Below are 16,512 nucleotides of genomic sequence, written 5' to 3'. Positions count from 1 at the left end.
GCACTTAGAATGGTAGGAACTTCCTGTTTCATGAAAATAGCTAATATATATTTTCTTTTTGGATAGCTTGAAGCCATAGTGGTTATCCATACATATATTAGGATGTCTTTTTAATTTGTTCAATGTATTTGTATATGCTTTGTAAATGAAGGTGGCTCCTCCCAGTAATTAGAACTACTATCCCAAGGGGTATAAATATCTGGGAGGGAGAAACTTAATCCCATGCCTTGAAAAAGATCAGAGGATTTATCAAAACGCATTGGATAGAAAAGAAGATTGGCATACATGACCAGACCAGGAGAAGACGTTCTGCCCATTGGGAGCTGATGTTTCCCCAGGGATTTGAGACACCCATCTAGTGTCTATGTGCACCCTTATACACCATACTCTGGTAGGAAGCCACCCTCATCAGTTTGGGATTTTCTGTTTGTGAATATTTTTACCCTGGTGTCATATGGATTATTTATCTGAAATTTTGGATTAAAAAATACTTTTGTTTGGATATTTACTGGACTATATTTTCAGTGGTTCATCATATTAATGCTTAATTACTTACTGATAAATGCATTTAATTTGCAAATGGTATTTTTTGTGATTATGCTGCACTAGTTTGTTTTTATTTATATTTTTAAATGTAGAATCATTTGGGAACTTATCTTTCATTAATACAAATATCTGTGAAGACTTCTACCTGACAGGGAATTTAAAGAACTCCCAGAATAAGAAGGCTTAACCCTTTGTTGGATATTTGTATGTGGCGCAGAAGGGAGGGTGTCTGTGTATTCTGTCTATAAACTGTGTGGGTGAGGGTAACACCCTTTAGACACTTACCTTTCAGCTGCCTAAGTGCACAAATCCGACCGGTACTAATCTTTTTTTCTGTATTGATGAAGGACAATAACTAAGCACCGTGTTGTGAAAGATGTTAATCAGTTTGGGATGAGTATGGGAGATTGACAGCGATGATGTCACCAGGCAATCTTATGACCTCACATCCTGGCTTGCATGAAATTTGTCTTAGTGCATTGCACCTGTTTGGGTGTTATAACTTTAAACATGTAACCAGGAAGTGGCTTGTTTAAAGTTATAACCACTGCACGGGTGAAATACTGTAAGAAGGATGTCAGCCATGATGGGATCCCGGCACCGGCATAGTGAGGAGGACATAGTGACTGGTGACATCGTTATTGTCAACCTCCTGACCACATACCAATCAGCTTATTTATTCATTCACTCAATCATTTCTACAGAAGCATCATATCAAACATCATGTGATATTCTCTCACCGAGCCTGTTTTCCATGTGATATCTCCAGGTTCGATATGATAATCCTGGTTATCTTCTAGTGATTCTCCAAAGGTGGTCAAGTGTTTTACATTAAACTCAATTCTAGGACCAAATCTATAAATGACCCAGTTTGCTAGAGACCACTTAGAGGGCAGATCTCCTCTCTCATTAAAGATCTTCTCTTCCCCAGTGGGATCTGTGTAATGAAGGTTTTTCATATAGCGCCACTTACATAGGGAAATAAAAAAGAGAATGATAAAATAATAACATATACATTGTTACAGATTACCACATATACACCTGCTTACATCATAGACTGGGCTGTAAGTTTTGCAGGCAATGATAACATTTAATTCAGTATAATTGGTGATCTAACTATAAGTGCAGAATATCTAAGCTATTGGGCAGCACAGATGGTGTAATGGTTAGCATTACTGCCTCACAGTGCTGAGGTCATGGGTTCGATTCCCACCACGGCCCTACCTGTGCAGAGTTTGTATATTCTCCCTGTGCTTCTGTGGGTTTCCTCCGGGTACTCCGGTTTCCTCCCACACTCCAAAAATATACTGGTAGGTTAATTAGCTCCCAACACAAATTAACCCTAGTGTGTATGTGTGTGCGCATGTGATAGGGAATATAGAGTGTAAGCTCCACTGGGGCAGGGACTGATGTGAATGGGCAAATACTCTCTGTAAAGCACTGCGGAATATGTGTGCGCTATATAAATAACTGGTAATAATAATTATGTCTTTGCCATATGACCTGGGATGGTGCTTTGTATTTTGTGTCACCTTGTAGATAAAGCTTCAATTACACAACATGTCACTTTAAGGCAAAACATTTGTTAATCATATATCATCATATAAATTCAAGGTAGAGGCTACAATAAAGTCATCTCCTTATGTGTTACAGCAGGTGAGGAAGGCACAGGGAAATGTACAGCTATTCAGGATTTCTTGCTCTGCCACCAAATTTTATTTATTTGTTGCCTTTATATGTTGCTGGCCATAAAGATGGAAAAAACTGGATAGTTGGACATTTGTCATCTTTCCATAAACTAAATACCATAGCAAATAGATGAACTATCAACAGTCACTACCACAAATGTCATCTTCATGCATTTACTGTACATACAACTTACTGTTTGTCGTAATCCAGAAGTCTCAGATTTTCTCTTATATTGGTTCATGTTCTGCAAAGCGTGAGCCAGCGCATACACGCCCATGTACGAGTAATACGGCTTTGAATCATTCTTACCATAATATGCAGGTAAAATATAAGTTTTGCCAGTACAGTTCACTCCAGAAAACTTATATAGATATTTATAAAAATTATTTTTTAATTTGTCTGAGGAAAGACAATGGAAAAGCCATAGCCAAATATCTACCAATACTGGATCATTTGGGCGATTAGACGGATTTATGTTGAGGATAAAACTATTAATGTTGGGCATCTTTTTAGGAGACAATATGAAAATTAAGCTACAATTTACTGGTAGAAAGATAGATTCTTCCATGTATTTAATATCAGACCCTGATTCATGCAGAATTAGTGTAATATTTTTATTAAAATTTTCTGATTTATTAAAAAAATGTATAACATTTAGGGAGAATATGCCACATATAATTATAACTCTAGAAGTTAACTTATCAATCTCAGTCATTTTCCTTCTGTTAATGTTGTTATCATTAGTAAATTTAATGATCACCTCGATGCAGATCCCATGCTGGGTCATCATTGTACTCAGTTCTTGTAATTCCATGTCCCCACTACCATCACTTGGTGTAATGACTCCAACCCAGTTCCATCCAAAATGTAGCAGACACTTAACAATTGCTGCATAACGGCTTCGGTCATCTGGAACAATCCGGTAAAAGGTTGGGTATAATTGTCTGTTACTTAGGACAGGGTCACTGGTTCCATAATTGATCTGTGGGAACAGAATATACTGGAAAATACTGTAAATATATAAAAAAAAATTATTTGTTGCAAAAGTAAATGTAATGATTGATAAATCACATAATAGGAGCAATAATTCCTGTCTGCTCTACTTGTGTACTCTGCAGTGTCCCCATAGTATCTGCACACAGTAAATATTAAACATAATTGGTTTTCCAATAAATTAGCATATTTGGGTCCTGGTTTTTGCATAGGATAAAGATTGTAACCATTTCATGTTCACACTTTTCAATATTTTGGTTCACAGCCTAAGGTAGTAAGCATGGTGCAGTCTGACAGACCCAACCTAGTTTCCCCCTAAAGGTTTGAGATACCAAAATGATAAATCAGCTGCCAGCATATATTTGGGTGTGTGGGACCATAACCCATCCATCCTTAGGGTTTGCAGAAAAGACCATGTGAGCTCTGTTTTGGCTGAAATGTTTAACCAAACCACAATAAGTACCTAATTTTCTTTGATAATCCCTCAGTGTGAGTTTGGATGGAGCTGAGGAAGAATAAATCAGAGAGAGTACTGTTATTCTATAGCATTAGGCTAAGTATTTGGCTGGTCTTAAGGGCCCTGTCACAAGTCTTGCTGGGATGATATGAATGTTGGCCATACTTGTAGGCTTGGTGCACACCTATAGCAGAGAAGTGGATGGAGTCTGATGCATTAGTGATTTTCACAATGGACTCCTGCAAAGGGATGTGAGCAGTACCAAGGGATCAGGTCAGGGATGTCATGGGTGAAAGAGGACTTGGACCTGGAGTAGAACAGGATATGTTTTCAGGGCAGATTGCTGGTACTGGAGGGATGCAGGCTTCAGAGGGGTATTATTTATGAGTGGCTCACTGGCAGATGGTGATCCAGATGGAAGTATACTCAATATGTACGCAGGGTACAGGCGACTGGTAACCAGATGACTGGGAAGAAGCACAGACTGTTTGTATATCAGCAGAAGTTCCCCTAGGGGTGGTAGCCTGGAGTAACACTGCTGTCACACAGAGGTCTGATGAGGGTGACTGGAGTCTGGAGCGACCAGGGTCTGAGGATAACCACTAGGAACAGGTAACAGCAGGAGATCACAGAGAACTAGTACCCAGCTTGCACGGGGATAAATGTTGCACTGGCAAATAAAGGACAGCCCTTAAATACCAAATTAAGTGCATAATGCTTGCAAGGATTCCTGATAATACTCTGGCTGGATTGGCTGATATGAGTCACCTGAATAAATCCAAGATGGTGGTGCCCATGTCGCACTGCAGCGCTGCCTAAAGTGACCCAACCTGAAACCTGTATTCAGAACTCTGTGCCTGCGTGACCCTGAGGTATGCAGCGCTGACCTCCAGATGCCCACGCCCCTGCCAGAATGACCCCACCACAGCATTAAAATAGGTAAGGCTTGCTGGCCTTGGACACACACAGCCCTGGTCATGACAGTATCCCCTCCTTTATGGGTGACCTCCAGGCACCTCTTTGGCTTATGAGGATTTTAAGAATGGAACTTGTGAAGAAGACAGGGAGTATTGATATCCTCTTCTTTTACCCAACACCTTACCTTGGCACCGTACCCCCTCCATTCCAACAAATATTAGCATTGTCCATATCGGTATGGGGAATCTAGGATTTGTTTAATCTCAAACTCCACTCCTCTCTCGGTATGGATCTTGGGAGATGGAGGCAGAGTTGGAAGAAATTGATTCAAAGCTAATGGTTGTAGAAGAGAGATGTGGAAGTAGTTTGGAATTTTAAGATATGCAGGAAGTCATAGTCTGTTGGCCACGGGATTGATCACCTCCATAATAGTAAATGGGCCCATGAAGTGGGGAGCAAACTTCATAGAAGGCACTAAGAGTCATAGGTTATGGGTGGGAAGCCATACCTGGTCCCCTACTTTCATACTAGGAACAAACCTCCTCTTCCTTTCAGCCCCTAATTAGTAGCAATGGGAGGTTTTCAGTAGAGAGGCATGAATCTAAGCCCAAATTCAGGAGAAATCTTGCAGAGAGGTGGATACTGCTGGAACATTGAAGGCTGGAAGATTTTGGAACTCAGGAACTCTGGGATGATGACCATAAGCCATGAGAAAAGGAGTCTATCCGGTAGAAGAATGATATGAGCTGTTGTGTGCAAACTCCAGCCAGAGTAAACAATCCACCTAATCATCCTGTGAGGAAGATATGTACGTCTTTAAGAACATTTCTAGATCCTGATTCGCTCTTTCTGTTGGTTTAGGGGTGATAGGCTGTGGAGAATTTCAACTTGACTTGTAGAGCAAAACATAAGGCTCTCCAAACTTTAGCCACAAACTGAACTGCCCAGTCAGAAATGATCTCAACTGGGAGTCCATGTAGATGAAATATATGGGTGATGAAAATATGGGCTAGTTCAGGGGCGGACGGTAATTTCTTGAGGGTTAGGCAGTATGCCATTTTAGAAAAATGATCTATCACGACCCAGATGGTAGAGTAACCCTTAGAATCAGGCAGATTGGTTATGAAATCCATGGACAAGTGGGTCCAAGGCTGAGTCATAATGGACAGAGGTCTCAGTTCACCTGCGGGTTCTTGGCAAGGAATCTTATGCTGAGTGCATTGGGTATAGGAGGAGATGAACTCAGAGATTTTGGCCTTCATCGCAGGCCACCAATAAGATTGCTGGAGAAATTCCATGGTTTTGCGAATACCCATATATCCGGAAAAGCGTGACTTATGAGCCCAGGTTAAAAGTTTTTTCCTGAGATTCTGGGCCATGAAGATCTTTCCCAGAGGTGGTTGAATATTAGTAGCAGCAAACACTTTGGGTTACAGGACAGGTGCCTCCCCAAGATCTTCTTTAGTGCTTTCAGATGAGAAGGATTGTGAAAGGGCATCTGCTTTCAGATTTTGAGCTCCCAGGCAGAAGGTTAAATAGAAATTGAAATGAGAGAAGATTACCCACCAGGCTAAATGAGGACTGACACAATTAATGTTCTTAAGGAAGAGCAAATTCCTATGATCTGCATAGACAGTGATAGGGTGCTTGGCACCTTCAAGCAAATACCGCCACTCCTCGAAAACAAATTTGACAGCTAACAGTTTTTGCTCCCTGATAGGGCAATTTCTCTTGGCTGGCAGAAATTTCTTGGAGAAATACCAACAGGAATAAACTCAATTATCCTAGAACTTTTGAGAGAGGACAGCTCCAACAGCCTCTGAAGAGGCGTCCACCTCCAACAGAAAAAGTCTATCTATGTCAGGTTGTCTTAGAATTGGAGCAGAGACAAATGCTTTTTTAATAATTAAAAAGCAGATTCAGCCTCTGTAGGCCATTGAGAGGGGATTGCCGCCTTACAAGTCAGAGCAGATATTGGTGGTACTAAAGCTGCATACACACGTAAAGATTTTCTGTCCAACCATCCAACTAGTTTATTGGTTGGAATAAACATCTGGTAAGGTATGAAAGCAAATGACAGTCAGAAATTTGCTCCCAAATGCCGGGAAAGATCTAATTATTAGAAATCTGTCCATAATATTTGTTTACCTATTATTCTCAGTAGCGCTGGTTCTATATTAGAAGGGACACAATGTAGGCCACGTTGGCCTTAGCTGAAGGAAAAGTATGCCAGTTGCAGCATGAAGTGTATGCCACACTGGTAGAGGAATCCCCTGCACAGTTTCGTGTTTCCATCATACTTCTTAAGCGTCAGAAGGTATAGATGGGATTGGTCAACCAGAGAGGGAATGACTGGGGAAACTGGCTTGCTAGTGTTATCCTGTAAAAACTGGGCCAGTTGTTGCTGCAAAGCTTACAGCCCCTCCAGGTGGCTGACGATGCCATGAAGAATATCTGTCCTGTCCACTGGCCACATTCATTTGGCCAGTGCAAACTGTCATGGGTGAAAGAGGACTTGTACCCACAGTGTAACCAGGAGAGATTTTCAGGACAGATTGCTGGTACTGGAAGGATGCAGGCTTCATGGGGGTATCATTTATAAGTGGCCCGCTGGCAGGTGGTGATCCAGACAGAAGTATACCTGATAGGTACACAGGTGTCGAAGCTGGATAATTGGCTGAGACAGAATCTGTTAAAATGAAAACCTGCACGATGCCATTTTGCGAATGGCAACAAGACGCCATTTTGTGAATGGCCACCCTGCACCGATTTAGCGAATCTCACACATTATCAGTACATACAGCAATGCTATTATTTAGCATCATGCGATTCCCACGCATTAGAACAATGGCCCTCATTCAGAGCCACTCGCTAGCGGCAGTACGCTCGTTCCGAGCGATGTTCGCACATCTGCGCATGCGTACGGTTGTTAGTACGCATGCGCGAACCAGTCAGTGCGGCCGAAAATCGTTTGTACGCAATATAGCGAGTGCCTGCTATTTTGAGTGACAGAATGAGGCGTATGTGGGTGGTAACAGGGGAAGGTGCTTGAAAACCGGGAGTGGAGATCCGAACGCAGGCGTGCTTAAAGGTCAAAACGGGCGTTTTATGGGTGTGCATAATTAATATAGCAGAGTCAATGACCACGTCATTTGGTTTTTTTTAACTTAGAACTGCTCGCAAAATAGCGGTTGAAAAAACCAACCATAAGAATAGCGAGCAGTTCATATCCTGTTCGATGTACTCGATTAATCTAATAAATAGCGGACATGACGTATGGTGCGAGTGGCCAGGGGGCGTTTTTAAGAAATAAAAGAGTGTATGTTTTGCTCGCTTGTTCAGACTTAGAGGTGTGAACAGACTGCAATGTGCGAACGGATCATTTGAATAGCCACCCCTTGTTTTTGAACGAATGAACGCAAATAGCGAACGGCTCTGAATGAGGGCCATTGTTAAAAGTCCTCATTATATACAGTAAATACATACATTTACTAAAACATATTAAATGACCAACCCTGCAAAACACGTACCATGGTGTACTTCACAAACATATAGATGCACAACGCTAACTAGCATCTTTTCTTAATATCTTTACACTTACACACTGCACACTTACATAAAAGGTTCCCTAGCATTAAGGTTTATATTCAAGGTTTTATTTATTAAGTATGTAATAAAGCGACTGTATTTAAGATCTCAGGTTTAGTACAAGATAAGCAGACCGTGTTTGGTGCTATTCTAAACCACTGTTTATTTGCAGACTTTCGGTTCCATCGGTGAGGAAATCACAACATGCGTCTGCAAATTATGGATCATAGAGTTAGGCATTCAAATGTACTCTGTAATGCAGCCAGTTTAGACTTGTTCTTCAGCGGGAAAATGGACACAAAGAGCTGTTGGAGGCTGGACTGTGATCATACAAACTGACATATGAACTGCATTGTAACAGAAGAACCAATGGGATTATGCCAACTTGTTCTATTGTATTGGCTATCTCTGTAAGGGTATATATACGGACGCTCTATTTCTAGTAGTTAGTCTGCTTGTTCTTTCTTTGACAGAGCCTTCACCTTTTATGCTGGAAATCTGGATCCAGTGTGCCTGTGTATGTATCGACTGTACCTTGTGATTGTATAATTTGTTTGCGCTAATTGTTTTTAGATCACAGCGTGTAACTATCTGCTTTTGGGTGAATAATATATTTTTGTGCTTTGAAATCACAATCAAAGTCTGGAAAGCAATTATTTCTTGTGCAACTTATAATGCTAAACAGTGACATTTAGAGTGTATAAATAGGTAGGAATCAATAGTTGGGGGCTCGTAGAGTGAAATCACACTACCATTCACACGGTAACACACGGTTATCAATCTCTCAGCAAAGGGTGGAGGCACCATATGCAGGAAAGAATGCATTGCACCTTCAAATACTTGCTATCACTTTGTTGCTGAGAGACCGCTACCCATTATTGCATAAGTTCAAGGAGCACTAATTAGAATCCAGGGACAAGGAAGGAAAAAGTTTGTTTAACTTCGTTGATAAAATGTCATGTTAAAAGGGGAAGTTGCAAAATAGCGTAAGGGTAATAATATGTTTTGTGTAGCGGTCGCATTATTGTGTATGTGACTAGTCGCACAATAGCGTATATGTATTTCCTGTATTGCTGATGCATGTTTAAACAAAGCCATTGAGATTGCATTGTGATATTGATAGTGTGATAGCGTTGTTTTAAATATCTTAAATCGGTGCTGCCATATCTGGGAAAAAGTTTATTTTTTTGCGCAGGAAAAGGTGTGTAACAGTGAATGTGTGTTGGTAGGGGTAACATGTTTCCTAGCTAGGGTTATCATAGGACCCTTAGGGGGTATGCACCTGGTGTCGGCCTAGTGGTTCGGTAGTAGATACCGGAGTCTATACACACAGCAGGTGTAGTTGTTGTTGTTTGTGTTACGTATCAGCTCTCAGTGTGATCGCAGCATCCAGTGATCAGTTAGGGTTATTTGGCATTGTGATTGAACTGCACGGTTGTGGCAAATTGTGATTGTGAACTGAGTAGAGGGTGGACAAGATCACTGAAAAGGGTAAGTGTTATTGGAATGCTTAAATTCAAGCAGTGCAAAGTACTCAAAAAGGGCTTAGGTGTGTGGAAGCAGCCTGGTTATTCTTCCATAGGTGTGTGGTCGCGGCCTGTTAAATCGTCCAGAGGTAAGTGAAAGTAACCTTGACTTTCTTTCACCGATTTAAATCTCTATTGAAAAGTTTAGTGTTATTTTCCCAAAGATGGGAGCCAAGCAAACGGTAGAGATGTTAGATGATGTGCTGCTCTTGGAAGCGCCGATTGGTTCGGCGCGGCATATAATGCATACTAAATACGGTGCGTATGCAACTATGTACTGTGATGTATGGTTTAAGATGACGAGAATAAGTGTGAAACCTTATCCCTAAATTGGCAGCTTTGATAAGGAGGAAGTGAACAATGTCCAAGATAGCATTTGTATGGTGCACTCTTGAAAGAAAAAAATAAAGTATAACGATTGATTAAAGTTGTGGCAGCACAAGGGGGACACTTTGCTTAAGGGTGTGCATGCAACGCAAGCCAGCATCGCATGCACGATGCAGGGGAGTGCGCATGCAGGCCTAAACAGCGTTGCATGCGCGCCACGAAATACCACCAACAGCAAAGTAGTGTTGCGGAAGGTAATGTCAGTGGTTCATGCGCACCACCACCACCCTATGCGGATGGGGGTGAACGTACAGTCGATGTAAAAACTCATAAAAATGGAACATGTAACCTGTACCCTCTCTTGAGTAATTACAAGGATAATGTTTATGATGTGGATGATGAACCTGTTGTTATGTCTGCCATTTCCCATGCTGTACAAATGGTAGATATTCCATTACAATGAGCACAGGAGGTGGCCCCATCCTCATCAGTGGTAGTACAGGAAGTGTTAACATCCGGTGTACCTGTAGCGGAAGTTGCTAATACTGTACGTAGCAGTAATAGACTGAATCTCCAACCAGGTTACAAAGCCAAAGATAGCAGTGTGGCCGGTCTCCATCCCGTCTAGACAATAACTGTCCCCAATGGGAATCCAGATGCGAATGGTGTGGTGCCCACAAGGAATGTAGCATTGCATTTTCCTTGGACAAGAGCTGAGCTAAATTCCATAATGACAGACTTCCCTGACACTAATAAGAAATTAACAAAATTCCAAAGATTTGTGAAAAAGTCGGGTAATGCTCACGAGCCAACCAATAAAGATTGGCGAGTGGTGTTAAGAGCGTGTCTTCCGCACAATACTGACGTGAAAAAGTTTATCACAGATTGTGTATTGGATGGATATGTTCCCTTAACAGACTAGGATAACCAAGGTAACATTACCGCATAATAACTCAACTGGGTGTATATTTTCCGGTAGTAGTTAACTGGAGTAAAATTTTCACCATAAAACAAAAAGAGAGTGAATCTGCAGGAGATTACTGTACCCGAGCTCTGCAGGCTATCACCCAGTACACTGGGATAGAAGATATTAAAGATAGCACTCATCACAGGGAAATGGTCATCACAGTACTTATGGATGGTCTTAAAGACAATCTATAAACCCAGACCTCTCTACCTGGCTGGAGGGGAGTTACTGTAGACACACTGAGGGAGTCTGCTATTGAACACAATAAAAACATCCTCAAGAAGAGAGATATATATATATCATCACAGCCACCAGACATATACACCATCGCAGATAAACACCCTCACCAATCCTGTGCAGCCCCAAACACAGCCCTACCCCACTTATCACACACAGCCCCAAAACCCATACTACCCATAGCCACCATACTACCCTCAAAATCCTTATCCACACTCACAATGTTTCTCTACCACCCAACCCACAAAACAACCTCTTTCCCCACCCCACTCATGAAGGGGCTTTAACTGCAACCAAGTGGGACATGTAATTAGGAACTGTAAGGTGAAGAAGGTAGGAACCCCTAATCAGGGAGTACCTAGATATCCACATAAGAGATATATACAGAATGCAGGAAACTTCCCACAGTCACCTGCTCCAATTGTGGCCTTAAATGCTGTATTGGAGAGTGAGAGTCAACACTAGAGGTCAGGTCATTCCTGTAGTCTACAGCTAGTCAGGTTAACTGGAAGTAGTAGGGAAGAACCAGTGATGATGGTTGATGTAGCTGGTACTAAACATCCTTTTCTTGTAGACACAGGGGCAACTAAATCAGTGATAAAATCTCCAGCTAATTTACAGGTGACCAGAGAAACAATACCAGCAAACGGGTAAAGTGCAACATTGTCCTTTAACTAAATCCACAGAGGTTCCTATCGGGCCATTGCATATCAGGCATTCTTTTATCCTGGCAGCAGCAGCCCCTACCAACCTACTGGGAAGGGATTTGTTATGTAAGATGTGATGTGTCATATATTGTACCCCTGATGGTATATTCTTAGATATCCCAGAGAGAGTGGCACATGAGGTGAGGGATATATTGGAAACTCCCCAAAGGTTGATGTATCACTCTACTGGTTCAGATAAAAATCCTTCTCAGGTATATCAAATGTTATCCCAAATACCAGGCTCACTTTGGACCAAAGATGGACAGGACACTGAATGTAAATGCAAATGTAGCTCCCGTAATGGTAAATCTTAAAAGTGGTAGGCAAGCTCCAAATATTCCCCAGTACCCATTAAAACAGGATGTAATGGTAGGGGTTTATCCCATAATTGAGCGGTTATTACAACAGGGAATTTTAGTCTGTACAGCGAGTGTAGCCAATAGTCCCATCTTTCCTGAGAAGAAGAGTGGTGGGAAGGGTTATAGGCTGGTACAGGACCTTAGAGGGGTTACTAAGGTAGTAGAGAGCCAATTCCCTGTAGTGACGAATCCAGTTGTCATCCTCATGCAGATCCCACGAAATGCAACCCATTTTACTGTCATTGACCTTTGTTCTGCTTTCTTCTCTGTACCTCTTCATCCTGACTATCAGTACCTGTTCGCTTTTACATACAGGCGTGTACAATACACATGGACATGATTGCCCCAGGGCTTCATAGACAGCCCGAGTATCTTCTCCTAGGCCTTAAACGACTGTTTACAATCTTTTCAACCTGCCAATGGATCTTTTCTGATACAATATGTGGATGATTTATTGTTGTGTTCTAATTCTTTTATGTCATGTTTAAATTATACTAAACTTTTATTGCTTCATATCTCACAAACAGGATACAAGGTTGCTAAGGACAAACTACAGCCATGCCAGTCCAGGGTGAAATACTTGGGACATTGCCTAACCCAGGGGTTATGACATCTGACCACTGACAGAATCCAAGCTATACAGACCATGACACTGCCGCAGAACCAACAGCAAATCCATACCTTCTTGGAAATGTGTGGATACTGCAGAATGTGGATCCCAGGTTTTTCTATTTTGGCCTTACCATTACAGGACTTATTGGGGTATTCAATATGGAGCGAAAACTACATTTTTGCGATGTTATCGCACCGATGATGTCATTTTCGCAGGTTTTGGTTTTACACCATATTCAATTTCAAAGACTTTTCTCAGGTTCGAAAAGTCTTTGAAAAAAATGGGGATAACATTTCACCACTGAATAGGTGAATAGGTGGCAAAAAAAAGTGCAGAAATGGGGTTTAGGGTGCAGGCTTAAAAAAAATAGCCTGCACCCCTGGGAATGACATTATAAAAATATCTGTGTAAAAAAAAGATACAAAAAAAATAGGGACACCCCGAAAAAATTATTTCAAATTTGAGGTGAAAAAAAAAAAAGGGAAAAAATTGCTTAAAAATTGGTTAATAGGTTCAGGGCTATTCTGCAAATATGCAGCAGGTGTTTCCTAGAATAGTCTATTAGCAGCAGGTGCATATTTGCAGAATTAAAAAAAAAAACAACAGCGAAGTTTACGTTCCATATTGAATACCCCTGATGGTCTCTTCCTCAAAGCCCGATCGTGTCATACACACAGAGGAAACAGAGCATGCTTTCCTTAACCTTAAGGATAGTCTGACAAGAGCACCTGCATTGGGAATACCTGATTATGAAAAACCTTTTGATTTGTACTGTACGCAAGCTAATGGTTGTGCAGCAGGCGTCCTCACACAAAAACATGGTGATGCCAGTAGGCCCGTAGCATACTACAGTGCACAATTGGACACTGTGGCAAGATCACTCCCAACGTGTTTAAGAAGTATAACAGCAACTGCTCTATTGGTCAGTAAGAGTGAGGATGTAGTATTAGGCCATGATATGATTGTCCATACTCCCTATGCTGTATCTACTTTGCTGAATTCTACCCAAACCAGACATGTCTCCTCAGCTAGGTTCACAATATGGGAACTACACCTAATAGCACCTTCAAACATCCAGTCTGAATTGATGTTTTCCACAAGTCCATGAAGGCTGAAGATTTATTTTTTCTTTAAATATCTTCACATCAGTGAAACAAATACAAAAGCCAAATCAGTGCAACATACATATAGGAATAAGCATGTAAAAATAAACAGCAGAACTATGCAAATTGCAATATGTAATAGTGGTACAAAATCATATATTCAAGCTAAACAGAAATTCCAGGTGCAGTCGACCAAATATATAGAGATAATGAAATAAAGAAAAAAAGGAGGAGAATGGGTATTTCTAAAACAGACATGAATCGGGGGTTGGAGAGAGGGCGAGAATGTGTCAATATACAGATGTGTCCTTACTCATCTAGCATTTATATGATGAGACTAGCTAGTCATGTCTCATACACACGCATCAATATGCATTTTACCATATTCAGGGCCTGATTCCGCATTGCATGTGCGATTGTGCAGAATGGGTCCTGCGTAGTTGCACGCAGACCCTTCTATATCTGATTGAAAGACAGGCATTTAAGGTATAGTGCAGGCTGGGTCAGCCAGCGTTCCTGAATATCGGGGCATGTCCTGGGCTCACAAGCCAGCCAGCCTGAGTAAGCTCAGGCTTATTCAGCTGGCTGATGGCCTAGTGCCATCCACCATCGTGACCATTGACCAAGAATGGCCACAATGGTGATCCGAGCCTGCGACCTCTGTCACAGTACTGGGATAAAAATGCAGCAGTGGGTGTCATACAGGGGGTGTTATACAGGGGATGTCATACAGGGGGTGTTATACAGGGGGTGTCATACAGGGGTTGTCATACACCTCCTGCTGCATTTGCATTATTGCAAGGATGCCTGCATGCATATTTGCAGTTGCATTTTATGATGAATCAGAGTCTCAGTTGCAGCACAGTGGGCCTGATTCAGAGCCGGACGCTCTGAATCAGGGCATCCCTGTTTTTTAAAAGATGGCATCCTGGCCACTCGCTAAGCTGTTGGCGACCACCCACAGCTTTAGCGAGCGGCCAGGTGATGGTTGCGATGGTCACGACCATCGTGGCTTGTGACAAGACCATTGTCGTAGGGTCTCATTCCCGCAAACCCCAGTGACCTTTCAGCTCTAATAGAGCCCGAAGCTCACCCACTGACATCACTCATGAAGTCAGTGGGGCCACCCCAAAATGGCAGGCGTTCCTTCAGGAATGCCTCCGTTTTGCCAGCCACCCCCACTGCCTGCCTCCAAAATGAGTCAAGCTGTCAATCACAATCGACAGCTGCCCCGCTTTGGTGGGAGACCCATAGCGACGGAGCGCCTGTCGCTGGCCGGGTCTAATGCATGTGGGGGACCATTGACCTGTTTGCAAGCGCTGTGCGCTCGCGAGAGGTTCTGAATCAAGCCCAGTGTACGGAGATGCCAAAAAGTGTAATACTGGTTTCCATCCACCATTTCTGGTGGAAAAGTCACAAGTTAGACAGTGAATATGTCTGAAGTGCCATCTTTAATAGAATAAAATGTTCTCTTGATGAGACTGGCAGACATATCCTCTAACAGCTTACATTACAATACCTTATTGCTTCCTATAATGTTGCAAAAAAATTGCCTTATTTAATGCCTAAACTTTTCATACTACACAGGCGCTATGCAATAACAGTGAGATTAATCAGGACCATCAGAAAGGGACGTGTGCGGCACCTGAATCATTGGCTTCTGTGGCTAAGATGTATATTGAATGCTTAGCATGGTCTTAATCTGGGTGTTGATTCCTTTTGAGGACAGGGATATATACTGTAGATACAGTGTAAAGTATTTTTAAAATGTTAATTTTAAATTGCTCTACAAGTGAACTATTGACATGCGTATGACTGCAAAATAGAAATAACAGTAAGTACAGTGAGTACAGTAAATGAGTACAGTAAGTACAGTTTATGAGCACAATAAGTACAGTAAATGAGTACAGTAAGTACAGTAAGTACAGTAAGTACAGTGAGTGCAGTAAATGAGTACAGTAAGTGCAGTAAATGAGTACAGTAAATGAGTACAGTAAATGAGTACACTAAGTACAGTTTATGAGCACAATAAGTACAGTAAATGAGTACAGTAAGTACAGTAAGTACAGTAAGTACAGTAAGTGCAGTAAATGAGTACAGTAAGTGCAGTAAATGAGTACAGTAAATAAGTACAGTAAATGAGTACAGTAAATGAGTACAATAAGTGCATTAAATGAGTACAGTAAATGAGTACAGTAAATGAGTACAATAAGTGCAGTAAATAAGTACAGTAAATGAGTACAGTAAATGAGTACAGTAAATGCAGTAAATGAGTACAGTAGATGAGTACAGTAAGTACAGTAAATGAGTACAGTAAATGCAGTAAATGAGTACAGTAAATGAGTACAGTGAGTACAGTAAATGAGTACAGTAAGTACAGTAAATGAGTACAGTAAGTACTGTAAATGAGTACAGTGAGTACAGTAAATGAGTACAGTAAGTACTGTAAATGAGTACAGTAAGTACAGTAAATGAGTACAGT

The 16,512-nt window shown here is 41.5% G+C and overlaps 1 protein-coding gene across 1 annotated transcript in view; it reads right to left on the bottom strand.

Moving 5' to 3' along the window:
* Positions 1 to 1,244: 1,244 nt before the first annotated feature.
* LOC148481532 (extracellular calcium-sensing receptor-like) overlaps positions 1,245 to 16,512 on the bottom strand; it is a 112,968-nt gene continuing 97,700 nt past the window's right edge. Inside the window, exons 3-4 of the mRNA XM_088453290.1 lie at positions 2,429 to 3,217; positions 1,245 to 1,514 (exon numbers count right to left, since the gene is read on the bottom strand). Coding sequence (XP_088309416.1) covers positions 1,245 to 1,514; positions 2,429 to 3,217 — 1,059 coding nt within the window. The remainder of the gene's footprint in view (positions 1,515 to 2,428; positions 3,218 to 16,512) is intronic.

Source organism: Taudactylus pleione, unplaced genomic scaffold (genome assembly GCF_031769625.1).
Source record: "Taudactylus pleione unplaced genomic scaffold, aTauple2 ptg000575l, whole genome shotgun sequence".
In the NCBI taxonomy this organism is placed as follows: Eukaryota; Metazoa; Chordata; class Amphibia; order Anura; family Myobatrachidae; genus Taudactylus; species Taudactylus pleione.
This window is presented reverse-complemented; position numbering and strand designations above follow the sequence as displayed.